We start from the raw sequence: 18,372 nt of genomic DNA, 5'->3' as shown, positions 1-18,372 counted from the left end.
GACGGAGGGCAGGCTTGATAACAAGTCAGAAAAATAAAGCTGAAAAGGTCAGCAACCACTTCAGTATTATTAAAGTGGCTCAGGGAAGATTTATCTGAGCCAGTCTGAGCAGCCCCTCAGCAAGCAGACATCCCTTACTATTGTGCCACAACCAGAGATGTATAGTAACTAAGTAGAACTACTTCACTACTGTACTTAAGTACCGAAAGGTGGTATCTGTACTTTCCTAGAGTAGAATTTTTGTCTCCTACTTCCACTTTTACTTCACTACATTTTTTCCAATGATTTCAATACTTCTACTCCGATATTTTATTTTGTGCTGCATAGTTACTCGTTACAATTATAAAAATTACCACTGCCAGAACAGTAGATGGCAGGTTTCATGAAGCTCAAAACATGTGTATTATCAGCGCATACGAAAATAAAAGCTACTGTATGTATAAATAAAAGCTGCATTTGAAATAATAAAAAAACAATATGATGTTCAAACTTTTGGACTTCCTTCTTTAATAAGTACATAACACAGTACTTGTACTTTCAGTACTTGAGTAGCATTTTTTTTTCAAAACTACTGGTACTTTTACTTTCAGTACTTGAGTAGCAAAATTTTTAAAAAAACTACTTGCAATATTTAAGTACAAAAAATAGTGAATACTTTAGTACTTCTACTCAAGTCACTTTTTTATCGAGCACTTCCACTTCTACTCAAGTCACTTTGATCGAGCACTTGTACTTTTACTCAAGTATGGGTTTCGAGTACTTTATACAACTCTAGCCACAACACAAAGGAAGAAAATGGATTGGTATGTTAGGCAGCACAGATTGCAGCAATTCTTTCCCCAACTACTTAATAAATTACTACACTAACTGTAAACATAGGATCTCTCAAACTATTTCTTGTTCGCACAGAATCCAATGTTGCAACCTGCAATGCTTCAGTTCTGAGTGAATTCAAGTCCAGGAAGTGGTTTATCTACAATATTCCAGGCAGGAAGCTGGCTATAACGTTACTTCCTCTCTTGTTGCATACAAAAGCACATTTCTTGCCATCTTTAAACAAAAAAAAAAAAAAAAAACAAAAAAAAAAAGGATATGAAAAAAAAAAAAAAAAAAAAAAAAAAAAGGATTTTTGTACTTACTGTAAAATCAATTTCTCTGAGTTCTTTGGTGGACACAGTGTTAGTGTTATAGCGCCCCTACAGGAGTAGGACACTAGGCAGAAAAGGAAAAAAAAAAAAAAAAAAAAAAAGAAGAAGAAGACTTAGCTATGCCTAAGGGCAGTCCTAGGTGGTGTAAAACCTTCTCTCTGCTATAGGCCTTCAGTTTTGTAACAAGCAGTGTCAGAAGTAATAAAACTCCATGGGGGGGTGGGTGCCATGTCCGTCAATTAACTCAGGATTTTATGGTAAGTACAAAAATTCTATTTTATTTCGTTCATCGATGGACACATCGCTCCATACTCCGATCCATAGGGACATCCTTAAGCAGTGCCAAACATGAAGGGTGGGACAACAACAAAAAATCCCAAGGCTAAACACAAGAGCCAAACAGGTAACAGGAGCTCAAAAAAAAAAAAAAAAACACACAACTACAGCCAAACCTGAACAATACACCCACAAAGAGGGAACCTATCCTCTAAACCAGGGTTTCACAACTCCAGTCCTCAGGGCACACTAACAGGCCATAATTTTAAGTATTACCTTGGGGAGATGCAGACTAGAATACTGCAATCACTGAGCAGCAAATGAGATCACCTGTGATGTATTTCAGTTTTATTGCAAACCTGGCCTGTTAGTGTGCCCTGAGGACTGGAGTTCAGAAACACTGCTCTAAACAGCAGCCTGCAAAACCTTGCAGCCAAAAGGAAGCATCCGCAGATGCCAACACATCCACTTTGTAGAATTTAGTGAAAGTGTGCACTGATGACCAAGTGGCCACCTTGCAAACCTTCTCCATTGATGCCCCAAGAAGCACTAAGCGCCCGAGTAGAGGGCGCCGTTACAGGGAAAGGAGAAACTTAACCCTTGACAGAATAGGCCTGAGTCACCGGTCTGATCCATCTGGAAATTGTCGTAGAAGAAGAAGCGTACAGCCCTTTTCTTGGCCATGATCCCAGTGAGTCTGACCTCCGAAAATACTCTGTGGCTGCCAGATATACCCAAATCGCCCGAACCACACAACACAATATCTTCATTAAAATGGAAGTCAGACTACCTTAGGTAGGAATGACAGGCATGGGCGAAGACCCACCTTATCTTTGAGGACAACTAGATGGTGTGCTCAAAGACTCCGCCTTTCCGCCAGCTGGATTCTAAAAAGCCAGGGATTCCTCTACCGGAATCATAGTTGACTTGTTCAACCTGGAGAAAGGAGGGTTTAACACTGGTGGGACAGTCCACTTCTTGAGTGACTCTTCAAAAAGGTGTACCTCACAGCAAAGCGTTTAGGAACCAAAAAGGGACATTTTGGATGCTCCCATTCTTTATAGACAAACTTGTCAAAATAGGAGGGATAAGGAAACACTTTTGCCGTGCGAAACGGCTCGTGGTTGCCAAAGAGAGAATGGCCAGGCCCGCAGCCCCATCCTCCATCTTCAAAGTCTCCCGCACGGATGTAATCAGTGTGTCAACTAGCGCCTTCTCATGCATAGCTACAGGTGTGGTGGAATCATCCACACTATCTGATCAAGGCGCGTTACTACACACTCTGCAGGGTCCTGACAAAGCATGCACGCAAATCACGTTGACATCACCTGGGGTCCACCTTTCCACACCTGCGCCCCAAGCCTGACGACCAATGTCCATGTGGGTCCTGGGGTCACGTGAGTGACGCAACATAGCGGCCAGAACACTCCACACAGACGCGGCTCTGAAGAGCCTGCATGCCTCTCCAGATCGGCGTCACGGCCATATTTGAACTGAAGGTGCTTCGTCCATCCTGCTCGGTGAGAGCACGCCCGTATTCTAGGGGGGTGGTAAGAAAGACTAGGAGGCCCATTGGCTTCATTTCTATAGACATACTCTGACAGAGTCACACCTTCCCTACCTACTAGCGGTGCCAAATAAACCGACTTTCACAGGAGTGTACTGAAGGACTTGAGTCACTTTGTGTCCACCATATGTCCAGTATGTGACCCAGCGTGACCCTTGAGTACACCGATGCTACTGTAGTGGACTGACTGAGGACCATGCAGGGGGGTCCCGGAGCGGGCCACAAACCTAGCACAACAGATCTACAGATCCCCAACAAAGGCTTGAACACCTCCGGAAAGGACCATTACCCTGCATCCAAGGCCTGTCGACTGAGGTAATCCGCCTGCCAATTTTCCACTCCTGAAATGTGAACAGCGGAGAGAGCTGGAACAAAGTGTTCCACCCATCGAAGGATGCCTGTCACTTCCAAGGCCGCAAGGACAGTTTTGGTGCCCCCTTGGTGATTGACCTAAGCCATGACCGTGGCATTGTCCGATGAATGCGCACTGGATTACCCTGCAGGTGCGTGGTCCAGTGGACTAGGCAAAGCTTGATCGCTCTCAGCTCCAGAACATTGATTGGATTCTTCTGGGGACCATTCTCCTTGAGCAGACAACCTGCCAAAAACCCCTCCCCACCCAGACAGACTGGCATCTGTGGTGACAATCGTCCAATATATAGGGAGGAAGGAAGGATTTCCCTTGCTTGAGCATCGGGGACTGAAGCCACCATATCAGGGACTCCCTGGTCACCTGGATCAGTTGAATCTGATTGTCCAGGGAATTTGGATTCTTGTTCCATTTGAGAAGGATTTTCTTCTGGAGGATCCACGTGTGGAATTGAGCGAAGGGGACCGCCGCAAATGACAACACCATCAGTCCCAGAACCCTCATACAGGTCTGAAGGGACGACCATTGGCTGGACAGCAACAGCAGTCTGGAGTTTTTCTGAAGGAAGAAACACCCTGGCTGAGGACGAGTCCAAAGTCAGGCCCAGATAGCCCAGTCTCATGTAAGAAACCAGGGATGACTTCTGAAGGTTCAGAATCCAACCGAACTCCTCGAGTTCTCATGGTGATCTCCAAATGTGTCCCCAGCAACGTGGGAGACTTCGCACGGAGAAGCAGTTTGTCCAGGTAACCCAGGACCGATATCCCCTGCTGCCATAACAGCGCCAGGACCGGAGCCAACACCTTTGTGAAGACCCGAGGAGCAGAGGCGAGACCAAAGGTTAACGCCACAAACTAATAGTGATCCTCTCCCACTGCAAAACAGAGAAACCGTTGGGTGTCCTGCACAGATTGGTATGTGAAGGTAGGCATCTTTGATGTCTATGGAGGCCAGTAAATCCCCCTGATGTAGGGAAGCCACCACCGTGCGAACAGATTCCATCTTGAATTTTTGAACTTGCACAAAGCAATTCAGTGCTTTCAGGTCCAGGATTGGATGCCTATTGCCTTCCTTCCTGAGGACAATGAACAGGTTTGAATAAAAGCCCTGAAAACATTTCGCACACGGAACCAGGAAATATTACTCCCTGTTGTAACAAGTCCTGTACTGCACCAGAGAGCGCCAACAAGCGATCGGGGGAGACTAGGAGAGAAGACAAGCGCCACTCTAAGTGCAGTATGACTCTGTATTTATTAAAAATTAACCATACTGGGTACTCACAATATACAAGAGATAAAACATGGTGGATGTATTCTCAAGGGATCGGTTAGTCCAAAGCCTGGGCAAGAAGGGACTGATGTGCTCCAAAGATCTGTGTCTGACCGTGGGAATCGGTGATATCCGGACCCAGGGGACACCTACAGCGCTTCCGGTGGCGGACTTCAGGGTTGGGCGTGGAGCGTAGAGTGTGGGGCGTGATGACGTAGGCGACGCGTTGTCGGAGCATGCGCTCCTTCCTCAGGCCTCTATCGCCGATTACCATCTCTTGTATATTGTGAGTACCCAGTCTTATAGTAGGTTTATTGAGGTTCACCTCTGAGTCCTTGTTGCGCCAGTTCACTCTGTTTGTTTTTGTCGATCGGGGGAGAGCCTCACATTGGAAGGGAAAAACTTTACTGGCGAGACGGCTCAAAACTCGATCTTGTAATCGGACTGTATTACCTTGTGAACCCATTTGTTTTGTATCCGGGATAGCCACAGATCCGGGAACCGGCAAAGACGTCCCCCCACCCCAGATTTGCAGTCATTTGCTACACCTAGCAAATAAACCATTTGGAAATTTAGTAGCAGGATTGAGCTACTAAAAATCCCGTGTAGCTTTAGCCTGTTCAAGTGACTATCAGGAAATTAAAATGTTTTAGTAACAAGACATAAAAAAAAAAAAAAAAAAAAAAAAAAAAAAAATCGCCATTGCCAATGTAGCTTTAGCCTAAGACAACAACAATAGAAAACCTTATTGAAGTTCTAACCTTTCCCAAATAGAAAAATGTGTTTTGGCTAACTGAGTCACAACTGGAGACATCCCCACCATCACCTTCCATCTCTATGACATGCTTTCCACAGGGTAGAAAGTGAGGGGAACAAAAATGTCTATTAGCCTAAAGGACACTTGTATAAATTAAGTAAACTGCAGATCGTGGCAGGCAAAAAAAAAAAAAAAAAAATCTTCCAGTAGCCAGAACAGTCAAAAAATTATGAATTATCCATGTGACTGGCTAACAGATAGCAGGGTGCTATGTTTGTTTATGGCTGTTTGAGCATTTAAAATTACACCAAAACTAAATTTGTTTTAACATCCAGGATTCTAAAATATCCAGTACACCCGGGCTTTTGTTTTTAAGTCTTTTACGGTTGATTTCAGGCTACTTTCTTGTGCTCACTCCCGATTGTCCACTGAACAGCTACTGATGTAGAACAAGCAGTGCCATTATTTCTGGTCACACGCCCCACTGCACTACAATTACCATAGATCTCAATGTGTATGCACGTAGCCGTGTAGTCCACCTCGCAGGGTGAGTAGTAAAGGGTGGCTAAGTTCTTATGCACAAGCGGGCTTGGAGGGTGAACCAAGCCACCTTAGAATAAGAAGCCAAAGAATAGCAAGAGGAAGAGATAGAAAGTACATTCTACTTATATTAAAAACATATTGCATTTTTTTTTTTTTTTTTATTAAAACAGAGTGCAGCAATTTATATTCCATTTATTTTCCTTTTTCAGCATCCACTGCGGACAGCTACAAGCACACAAGCGGACAGCTACAAGCACGTGCCACCGGTGCCACTTGCACTGACAAAAACAGGTTACAGGATGGTCACAAAAAAGACCACTGAAAGTGTTCACTCTTTTTAAATGACCTGCCTGACTTCTCTAGATACAAAAACCTAATAGGAGAATAAAAAATCCGCCCTAACAGGATAAACAACCAGTAGAAGTTCAAAAGGTCAATTGGGCCTTCACCCAGAATACTCACAGACTGCAGTACAAGCAGTGGAATGGATTCCTCGTCTTCCGACATAGCTTCATATGTGGCCTATGAGGAAGCAGTAACTTGGCTCTTACAAAAAAAAACGCCCAGTATGATAACAGACCACACTGGGAAATTACTCTGGTTAAGTATTAACCCTAAACATGTTCCTCTGGAAAGTGCAGTTCACTGAGACAAAAGCTCTGCATATACAGTATATATACACATTTGGAAAATTTAAGTTGACCATGTGACTATATAAATCTTGCAAAATATAAAAGACTAAACCTGTATAAAAACAGATGCAGAAATGCATAATGAATTCACAAGTCAGTCCTTGTAAACATTAAGGAAACTTGTTAGGAGAGAAATACAAAGGTTACCACTGCTGACTTTGCTCTGAAAAGGATTAATGCCCAACTATCTCTGGCCTAAAACAAGCATGCAGACAGACAAGGAAAGTCTAAGTGGCGTCACAACCGGCATACTTCATACTAAACCGGTATAATTTAACATCTCTGTGGTGAGAACTAATTTCAGTACTACCTTTTGGGAATCAAGCCCCTACAATACATTTAAAAAAAGTAAAAAGCATATAGGGGCATTTAGTAGAGTATGAAAGTGCAAATATTTGTAAGACACCATTTACACTCCACATTGCACCTGAATTTCATGACTTATTTATAAAAGGCAGAGGGCAGTGTGAGGCCTGCAGTGTCCGAAAAAGTTATTCTTGGCTAGCCACTGTAAAGAGGAGACCAGTCTCATGAATTGATGGAACCAGGCTCTCCTCCGCCAGTATCCACCCTTATGTTTTTATACTTTAGTATGGCCACAGTAAGGTGGATTTATAAATGGAACCCGAAGTGTACTATGTTTAAATACATGGGCAAGACTAGGAAAAGCAAGGGGGAGGGGGGGGGGGGGGGCACGCTTTATGAGTATTCAATTGTTTTCTGTTCACTAGTAAAATGTAGTATTTGCCACAAACATGAGTAAACAAAAAGCATAATTTGTTTACAAAAAATAAAAAATGGAACTCTCAGCAACTGGACATCTATTAGCCCCGGTTCACACTTATGCGAGTGCGGGGTTCGCATGTAATGTCGGAGCGCACTGCTCCATTACATGCGATCGGCTGTGCGGTGCGAGTTTAGCCATACATTTTGTATGGCTAAATTCGCACCCGCACCAAACTCGCACAGGACCCTTTTTGGCAGCCGCATCAGGATCGGATCGCACAGCGGTTCACACTTGTGCGATCCGATCCTGTGCGAACTGCAAGATCGCACTGCGATATGCGATCAAACTGGGGGTGTCGTTAAGATTACATTGACACCCCCAGCGTATTGCATATGGCAGTGTGAACTGCCGGGGGTACGTGTGCGATGCGGGAACAGGCTGCGGATTCGCAGCCTTCCCGCATCGCATAAGTGTGAACCGGACCTTAGGGTCCTGTTTTGATATTTTTTTTTTTTTTTCCAATTCAACTGTTCTGCTATGGGTGAATTAAAACCTATTTTGTTCCCTCATTATCAACTATCCTTTTCATATTTCTTGTTTGTGTAAATTTTTGGTACTGATTAATAAACACATTTTGGGTATTTAACAAGTGCAGTGCACATTAGCTTCACATCTTTAAAGAGAACCAGTCACTAATGAGGCATTTGTAATATTCTGCATCTTCACAATTGAAGCGTTACAACAGAGCATTCTTATATTTCAGGGCCAGTTCACACTGTCAGCACACTAAATTGCAATGGTTTAGAGTCAGGCAGCTGTCCATTCTGGCTGCAGTGAGTTGGCAGTAGGGGGCGGTGTGATGAGTTTACTGCATCACACAGCTTTTTTTTTTTCTTTGAGTAAACTTTATGTGAAGTGCAGAAAGGGACACTTCATTCATGTCACCATACAGCAGTGTAGGGAGTTGTGCTGCTGTACAGTGACAAGTAGTGCCTGCCTGTGTGGAGCAATAAAATGCAGGTCTGCATTTTATTGCAGCTCACTTAACCGCAGCTCCGAGCTCCGTTACAACAGGAACAGGGCACATAGAAAGCTATTGCTGTGTGTCCTAGTGGTGACTAGTGGTCTTACAGTGCAGAAAAACACCAGTCACTGGACTATGTGCGAACAGACACTCAGTGATTATGTGTTTTTGTATTTTGTATTATGTGTTCTCTCAGCCTAGCCACCTCCTGCCTGAGCTCAGACCTGATGGGAAAAAAAATAAATAAATAAAAAGATGTTGCAACACAGGTGCTATTCACATCATGAAAGAAGGTTAAATTCTGCGTGTCACCAACTGTTTTACACTCTTGTCCATTAACCCTGATTTTAGGCCAGCGTTTATAGGTGCCCTACAGACTTATTTCTGCTCTTCTCAGAAAAGAAAACAGCACAGACTTATCCCTGAAGAGATTACCGCACTGGGTAGAGGTAGGGCAGGTTAATAAAAAAATCCATTCCTGACAGGTACTCTTTAAAATATATTTCCTAAAAATAACAAAACCCCCAACATTATATATTTTTTTAAGCAGAGGCCCTGGAGAATAAAAAGATGTTCATTGCAATTTTTTTTTTTATGTCACATGATACTTGTGTAGTGGTTTATCAAATGCAGATTAGGAAAAAATACACTTTTAAATTAACAAACAATATAATTACTCAGAAATTAACAAAATAGCATAAAACCCCAATTTTTTGCAAAAATATACAAGATGTTACACTGAATAAATACCGAACCTATATAATAAAGCACATTTTTACCACGTTCCTGCCCAAGCCATGGTTTAGATTTCAGCGCTGTCACACTAACAATTAGTCATGCAACACTGTACCCAAATGAAATTTGTATCCGCATGAGGAAAGGAGTACCAATAAACGGCTTCTTCTTACATCCGTGATCAGCAGTGATTGGACACAGCTGATCACGCAGTAAAGAGCTGCTGATTGGTTCTTTACCTCAATCTGATCAGCAGTGTCCACAGAGCGTGCCGCCATACCCCAGCGATATAACGGGAGGCAGTCCTATGACTGCCTCCCAGAACTAGCCTGCTGTGCTGTAGTCATCATTTGGGTATAGCATGGTCGACAAGTGATTAAACCCCCCCCAAAAAAAAGCCTACTGAAGCTTAAACTTAAAATATCGTGACTGCATTTGTTTTATTTTTATAGGCTTTTCTCCCCCTTTATTTTCACCGGGTGATCTGATCAGTAACACTTCCTGTTTTAGGATATCTCCACTCTGGATGGAGGAGCAACAGAGAGACACCTTTGGACAGCAGCAGAACTGTTAATCTGGGGAGAGGGTAGAGTTAGGTGCACTAGTATATTTAGATGTTCTTGACCAACTAAAAAAAAGTCCAGCTAACACTTCATAAGCAATTACAAAAAATATATATTTTTTATTTTTTTCCCCATTTTGGGATAAAGGTTTTACATAAATGAATAAAAGCGGATCATTGCAAAACACCACTGACAGTGGTCTAGCTGCCTCTTTTGGTGGAAGATAAAAAAATAACAGACTTTCTGGTAGTGATCGACTGATATCGTTTTTTTTTTTTTTTTTAATGCCAATACCGATGTTAGGTATTTATTCGGCGTAACATCTTATATTTTAGCAAAAAAATTGGTTTTATTTTATGTGGGTTTTTATGTTAATTTATGGGTAATTGTGTTTACTAAAAGTGTATTTTTTCATGATAATCTGCATTTGATAAACCACTGCACAAATATCGTGTGACACAAAAAATTGCAACAACCACCATTTTATTCTCCAGTGCTTCTTCAAAAATATATAATGTTGGGGGTTCCAAGTAATTTTCTAGCAAACAAAATGCTGCTTTTTACATGTCAGAAATGTATTAAATTGGCCTGGTAAAACACCAACTCTCTAGAGTAGAAAAGTTATTTTATCCTTTTGTAATGTGGGTGGTATGTTTGCAAAGTTAACCATAGATCAAGATTTTACTTTCTTTGATAGTGTAGAGCCTCTCCACTGTTAACACTGAGGAACCCTTGAAATATATTGGGGAAACAAGAAAATACTGCGCTAACTAATGAAGTGAAAAAGCAGCTAGCACCAATCACTAGACAAAAAAGTAACCAACAATAAAAAAAAAAAGAAAAAAAAAAAGGGAAAAAATGTGCAGCGCTAATAAATATGTATAAACAAATACATAAAAGTCCAATCAGTCCAATCAAAGATTAGCAAAAAAAGTCCATCAAAAAATCCCAAGTGAAAAATTTGATGAGGCAAGTCCGACAAAGGATAACGTGATCTTAATGTGCAGCAAATCCCAACACCAATAAAGATAAGTGGATTGCGCTCACCAGATGGATGGGACCCAGATACCATATAGCATATGGGTCATACAGGCTTATGGGAATATTTGTAGGATGTCCCAGCGGGATATACTGACCTCAATGGATTCCATATGGATCAGCAACGATTATGGACACACCAAATCTCAACTCCAACACGGATATAGATAAAAACCAAAGGGGGGACAGACATAGTGTAATACTGCTAATTTTATTAAAAGATAAAGCCGATACACTTACAAACATCCACAGGTAAAATGCATGTCAGGTATACATAGTAGGGCTGACTGTAGTCCTCTTAACGCGTTTCAGCATAAAGGTAAAGGCATTTATGCTGAAACGCGTTAAGAAGACTACAGTCAGCCCTACTATGTTATTATCTACTACTATTACTACTACTATTATCTTTTAATAAAATTAGCAGTATTACACTATGTCTGTCCCCCCTTTGGTTTTTATCTATATCCGTGTTGGAGTGGAGATCTGGTGTGTCCATAATCGTTGCTGATCCATATGGAATCCATTGAGGTCAGTATATCCCACTGGGACATCCTACAAATATTCCCATAAGCCTGTATGACCCATATGCTATATGGTATCTGGGTCCCATCCATCTGGTGAGCGCAATCCACTTATCTTTATTGGTGTTGGGATTTGCTACACATTAAGATCACGTTATCCTTTGTCGGACTTACCTCATCACATTATTCACTTGGGATTTTTTCATGGACTTTTTTTGCTAATCTTTGATTGGACTTTTATGTTATCTTTGTTTATACATATTAGCGCTGCACATTTTTTTCCGTCCTTGAAATATATTAGCTGCCTCCAGGAAATTCTGATAAGAATTATTTTATAGACAGCTCACTGCATATTATTGTGATGTTAGTGGGAAGAACGCTCCCTAAACGTGTGTTCAGTATGAAGAATCTTTTACAAATAGCTAAAGAATTGGCGTCAGTAGGAACTTTTCCGAGAAGAGGAATGTTCTCCTTGCTCAAAAAAAAAAAAAAACACAAGCAGCCTCTGAAGGAACCCTAGGGTTCCTGGTTGAGAAAGGTTGGTATATAGGGTAAAACAAACAAGTAAGTTGTTGAATAGGCAAAGCAAATTTGTGACAGAACTGTAAGAAACAGAATTCTGTCACAATCCCAAAATACCATGGTGTGAATGGAGCCTTAGTCCCTGTTCACACTGATGAAAATCAAATGTGATCCAAAAGGAATAGATTCGCATGGCATGTGAAAACTTCAGTTTTTCCATGAATGATGTTCACATCTATGCAGTGCAATTTTGATCCAGTTTAAAAAAAAGGGTCCTGTGCCAGTATGGAGTGATGCTTTCTAAACTCGCACAGCATAGAGTATAGGGGCATTCTGAGATAACTGTTCACATAGGATGCGATTCATAGCCGGTTTTGCATAGACGTGACTGGAAGGCAGATCTGCACAGAAGTGGATGGACACATGACAAAGAAAAAGGGAAGAATATGCAGCAAAGTTTGTTAAAATCCTTGCAATGTACATATGGCATCCATTACGGCAGGAGTTCACATCCTATTTTTCTGTTCAGTTCTTTTTGTGCTCACTTATTGATGTTTGGACGTATTTCATTGCTCCTGTTGATTTTGTATGCCTTTTCCTCCTCAAAAATGTAATTCTTAAAAAAAAAAAAAAAAAATAAGCCAAGGTCTATTTCCCAATACTGTACTGCAGTAATGTGATCATTGTGCAAGACACCGTAAATATAGTAATAAATTACCATGCTTTGCATTGTGCTAGTGCAACTTGCTGCAGGAGCAATTCTTTGTCCATTTCGGTGCATGGTCATTTAATCTAAAGGCTTCAAATGCCTTCTAAGTCACTCAGTCATAAGATCTGGCTTCACCCTCCCTTTACATGCTGCATGCGTATTACAAGTCAATGACCTAAAGAGGAGTGCCAGGCTCCTTCAGGAAAAAATAAAAAAGTCAGCAGCTACAAATACTATAGCTGCCGACTTTGAATATTAGGACGTTTACTTGTCCAGGGATCCGGCGATGGCTTCACCTTAACCGATTTTTCAAACGTCTCTCGGGTGCTGCCGCCATCTTGGGTCAGGGAAACTCGCATTGAAGCCTTGCAGCTTCACAGCCGATTCCCTACTAACAGTCATATAGGGAACAGTAGATGGTTCACCAGCAGATCATACATGAAAGATAAATTAAAGAAACTTCAATAGTGTAAAACTGCTATACACACACCACACATGGCCCACTGGCGCTGCCTCCTCTGTCAGGGGGGCCGTGTGTGGTATTTATAGCAGTTTTTCACTATGGGAGTTTGATTCATCTTGCATGTATGATCTGCCAGTGAACCATCTACTATTCCCTTTGTATGTGTTCTCATTGACACTAAAAGGAAAAATTGGGGTTTCCCAGTTTTCTGTAAAGAGGCGTAATGACTTCTGCCTAAAGAATATCCTACCATACTAGGTTTATGATTCTTATTATAGTCCATTCCCTCTGGCAAGTGGCCATCTCATATATCATGGTGGCGCACCTGAGTGATTCACCTTCTTGTATGATATTCACTTTCAAGGTGTATATTTTATATATGTTGAACACGGAATTCTGCATATTTTCCCTGGAGCGATCCACTAATTTCATGATTGGACTCCATCACTTCTCATTTGACTGTATTATTTATGGGATTTAATTTCTTGGTCATTTTAGCGAGGCAATTTTTTGTTTAGATATATACAACGGTCCGGGGAGGGGCTCGCTCTCAGGATTCGAGGCCTGCGACTACAGGAGCAAGAGGATAGGCTCCCCTGGTTCATGTGAGCAGGAGCCATGGCCTGGACAGCGAGGAGGCTTTTCCATGAGTAAGCCTTTTTCCTGGGAGGCAGATCCGCAGTTACCAGCTTCCCATTGGCAGAGTGGCTTTCCAGGGTCACTCATCTATTCCCACACAGATGCTGCTGAATCCCTGGGTCATCAGGTGCACAGCCAGGCATCTTCAAAATGGTTGCAGATCCTTTAAGAGCCTGTTCTGGGACACCCCATCTCCCCGAGTGTCAGCATCCTCAGGATTGGCGAGTGTGCAGAAGCCCACCCTAAGTATTACAATTCAAAGACACTTTTACACTACGCTTTCTACATTAAAGGCCCTCCACTGGTAAACACTTTGCTTATGCTATTCACCTTTGCTGGTCGCCATTGCACAGCAACATCTTTGGGTCCCTTCATAGCTAGCTGAAGATTCTGGATGCCTGCACTTCAAGGACGAACACACACACAAAAATCAGCCCTCAACATCTGTTTAACTTGAAGGGGAACTCCCCCTCTTGTACCTGGGGTCATAGACCTCCCTCGTGAGCTGTTGGTTACTACCGCCAGGGTTCACGGTTATTGCCATTTCCTTTTATATCACTGTAGTTCTGTTTATGCTAAAGTTACAATTTGGGGGGGGGGGGGGGGGGGAACGACGACACGCATTCTACATTTTCTCTCTCTTGTTAACTCAATATCCAGTAAAGTATCCATTTGCAATTTCTGATATTTCTTTTGCATTCCTAATCGCTTGTTGAATAATGTCAGAACCCAGGGTGTCGGGAGGTATGCAGGGTCAGGGCAACCTCTGGGGACAGTCATCTTTTAGTGGCCCTTGGGGGGGGGGGGGGGGGGGGGGGCGGTGCAGCTACACATGCTTATTCAAGGTTAGCATCTCGAACTCAAAGCAGTGAGCCAAGCAGTGTAATTAAAGTATGTAAATCCTAACAAGGAACTCAATTGTTTTCCTCCCAATTGGTCTGCTAAATATACACCACTGAAATGGTTTCTCTTTTTCTTCTTGTTCTTTCTTCCTTGGGCAGATTCTTGCCCATTGGAAATACTGGTTACCTCAGAAGCACTTGAAGAACAGGTGGAAAGGCATATGGATACGGATCTTATTTTTAGTTTCTAGAAGTATTATGAAGGATTGCCATATTCCTGTTCTACTAATGTTATGATATATGGGGATCATGGTGTCCCAGATTTCAAGCTTTCTGAATGTAACTTTGCAAAATATTTAATATTGGAAAAAAAATAAAAATTATTCAACAAGAGATTAAACGAGAGATTAAGAAGCGGAGTTCTTTTTAATTAAAAAAAAAAGTATGCACTTCTAAAACCCTAGGAATTCAGAGCTGCGCTGTCATGTCATGTCAAAGGGCAAAATAGGAGCATAGTCTATTTCTGGCACATCAGATATTTTTGTGTACCTGCAAGGTGTTTACAGGGATAACAGAAGGTGAAATGTGCATGTAATCCAAAGAGGTCTCCTGAGGGCCTACTTCCAGAAAAAGAATATAGCACTTTAACAATTGTACCCAACAAGTAACAGCAACAACATTTTATCCCAGTGGCTTTAAAAACATTGCCTGAAGTACTGAGCTGGGCAGATTTTATTACCTGAAGCACAACTGAGGCTTAATTCTATTCAAATTCCTAAATAACAGAAGGCTGCATGTGTCTGGAAATGCATGTCTGCAGGACATGCCTGCTTTAATGGAAATCTGTCAACACAGAAATATATCGGCAACAGCTGACTAAGGTTTGAAATTACGGGATTCAGGGCTGTCATTGTCAGTCTTTTTTCACTGCTTAGCAAGGCACAGACTTGGATCAAGCATGCACATGCCATGGGTGTCAAAACCATACACAGGTGTTTGATACAGGTCAGTGAATAACTAAGTACTTAAAAACACAAAAAGGATGACAGTCCTGAGGTATGCTCCTTTCAAAACAAAGCTAGCAATTACAGCAAACGTTTATATCCTGACAATCCTTGTTTTAACCATTTTTCTGCCAGACCAATTATCTTGGTTTTTAGTGTACACACACCTGATTGTCTGCTGCCAACACTTGCACCTATTTACACCTACCTAATCTCCCTTTGAAGGGACCTTGTATGGAACTGTGCAAACTGAACCACCGAAAGAACAGGGGCCAAAACTTTTGTGAAGACCCGAGGAGCAGAGGCAAAACCATAAAACTGATAATGCTCCTCTCCCACAGCAAAACAGAGGAAGTTAGTTAGCTAGTGCCCCCCCCCCCCCCCCCCGATGTAGGGATGTCACCGCCGTGCGAATAGACTCCATTCTAAATATTTGTACTTGCACAAAGCAAGTCCTGGGCCTTGAGGTCCAGAATCAGACGTACCTTGCCTTCCTTCTTTGGGACCGTGAACAAGTTTGAATAAAAACCTTGATCGCCTTGAAAGAGTAAACTAGTCAGGGCTTTTTTTTTTTTTTTTTTTTTTTTTTAAGTCTGGTCCGCAGACCAACACTTAAGCCACATCGCACGCCAAAGCACCACTGCAGAAAACAGATAGCTTAGAAATCAGGGGAGCCACATTCAAATAGGCATCGCAGAAAAACTTCAGCCCCTGGACCAACTGGTCTGCCAACTCAGCAAAGGCAGGGGGAATCTGCTCACCCTCTAGATCAGGCACGTCCAACCTGCAGCCCGTGGGCAGCATGCAGCCCACCGCCAGCGGCTCATGGACACCCGCAAGTGCTGTGCGATCTCCCGGCTGCCGCGGGAGGCTTAGGATGTCTGCAGTCAGTGACAGAGCCGCTGCTTTCTGTATAGTTCCGGCTCTGTCACAGGCGGAGTGATATGAAATGCACTCCGCCTGTGACAGGAGCCATACAAGAAGCAGCGGCTTTGCCATCTACTGCGGCTGCTGCTTCCTCCAGCAGTACCCGCATGACCAGCATTACCCGCCAGCATACCGCACCAGCAGTCTGCAAAATAAGTAGAAAAGGTATGTGCATTAGCGTGTGTAAATTGTTGCAATAGGTTTTTTAATAACTAGTTGCGTTTTGTCATTTCCTTGTTCATATATGTATGAATAAGGAAAATTACATTTTCTGGCTGCCTAAGTCATATGTGCTAGGGGTGCAACTAGCCCCCAGCACATAACTATAAATATCCCAGCATGCGCAGTGTTTCTGGCTCCTACCACCATGACCACTTCAAATCACTGAAGTGGTCATGGTGGTTAGAGTGTTCCTTTAATATCTCTCAGAAGACATAAACCTCTGTATACAGATTCCTTTTCATTTGATCATCCTCTAGTCATGTTAAATTAGTGCGGGGAAGGGCGCGGCAGCGTTTTATTACTTACAGTGGGTACGGAAAGTATTCAGACCCCCTTAAATTTTTCACTCTTTGTTATATTGCAGCCATTGGCTAAAATCATTTAAGTTCATTCTTCTTCCTCATGAATGTACACATAGCACCCCATACTGACAGAAAAACACAGAATTGTTGACATTGTTGCAGATTTATTAAAAAAGAAACTGAAATATCACATGGTCCTAAGTATTCAGACCCTTTGCTGTGACACTCATATTTAACTCAGGTGCTTTCCATTTCTTCTGATCATCCTTGAGATGGTTCTACATCTTCATTTGAGTCCAGCTGTGTTTGATTATACTGATTGGACTTGATTAGGAAAGCCACACACCTGTCTATATAAGACCTTCCAGATCACAATGCATGTCAGAGCAAATGAGAATCATGAGGTCAAAAAGGAACTGCCTGAAGAGCTCAGAGACAGAATTGTGGCAAGGCACAGATCTGGCCAAGGTTACAAAAAGATTTCTGCTGCACTTAAGGTTCCTAAGAGCACAGTGGCCTCCATAATCCTCAAATGGAAGACGTTTGGGACGACCAGAACCCTTCCTAGAGCTGGCCGTCCGGCCAAACTGAGCTATCGGGGGAGAAGAGCCTTGGTGAGAGAGGTAAAGAAGAACCCAAAGATCACTGTGGCTGAGCTCCAGAGATGCAGTCAGGAGATGGGAGAAAGTTGTAGAAAGTCAACCATCACTGCAGCCCTCCACCAGTCGGGGCTTTATGGCAGAGTGGCCCGACGGAAGCCTCTCCTCAGTGTAAGACACATGAAAGTCCGCATGGAGTTTGCTAAAAAAACACCTGAAGGACTCCAAGATGGTGAGAAATAAGATTCTCTGGTCTGATGAGACCAAAATAGAACTTTTTGGCCTTAATTCTAAGCGGTATGTGTGGAGAAAACCAGGCACTGCTCATCACCTGTCCAATACAGTCCCAACAGTGAAGCATGGTGGTGGCAGCATCATGCTGTGGGGGTGTTTTTCAGCTGCAGGGACAGGACGACTGGTTGCAATCGAGGGAAAGATGAATGCGGCCAAGTAAAGGGATATCCTGGACAAAAACCTTCTCCAGAGTGCTCTGGACCTCAGACTGGGCGGAAGGTTTACCTTCCAACAAGACAATGACCCTAAGCACACAGCTAAAATAACGAAGGAGTGGCTTCACAACAACTCCGTGACTGTTCTTGAATGGTCCAGCCAGAGCCCTGACTTAAACCCAATTGAGCATCTCTGGAGAGACCTAAAAATGGCTGTCCACCAACGTTTACCATCCAACCTGACAGAACTGGAGAGGATCTGCAAGGAGGAATGGCAGAGGATCCCCAAATCCAGGTGTGAAAGACTTGTTGCATCTTTCCCAAAAAGACTCCTGGCTGTATTAGATCAAAAGGGGGCTTCTACTAAATACTGAGCAAAGGGTCTGAATACTTCGGACCATGTGATATTTCAGTTTTTCTTTTTTAATAAATCTGCAACAATGTCAACAATTCTGTGTTTTTCT

At 42.6% G+C, this 18,372-nt stretch overlaps 1 protein-coding gene across 2 annotated transcripts in view; it reads right to left on the bottom strand.

The window, feature by feature from the left end:
• Window positions 1-18,372, bottom strand: part of PSEN1 (presenilin 1) — an 89,400-nt gene that overhangs the window by 65,063 nt on the left and 5,965 nt on the right. Inside the window, exon 1 of one of the 2 annotated variants that reach the window (XM_082275775.1) lies at window positions 6,393-6,486. The exons of the other annotated variant lie outside the window; for it this stretch is intronic. Within the exon in view, the coding sequence (XP_082131901.1) occupies window positions 6,393-6,437 (45 nt within the window). The 5' untranslated portion in view covers window positions 6,438-6,486. Of the gene's footprint in view, window positions 1-6,392; window positions 6,487-18,372 lie in introns of those variants that run through there. 2 annotated transcript variants of the gene reach the window in all.

This window comes from Pelophylax lessonae, assembly GCF_965119305.1.
Source record: "Pelophylax lessonae genome assembly, chromosome: 13".
Taxonomy (NCBI): domain Eukaryota; kingdom Metazoa; phylum Chordata; class Amphibia; order Anura; family Ranidae; genus Pelophylax; species Pelophylax lessonae.
This window is presented reverse-complemented; position numbering and strand designations above follow the sequence as displayed.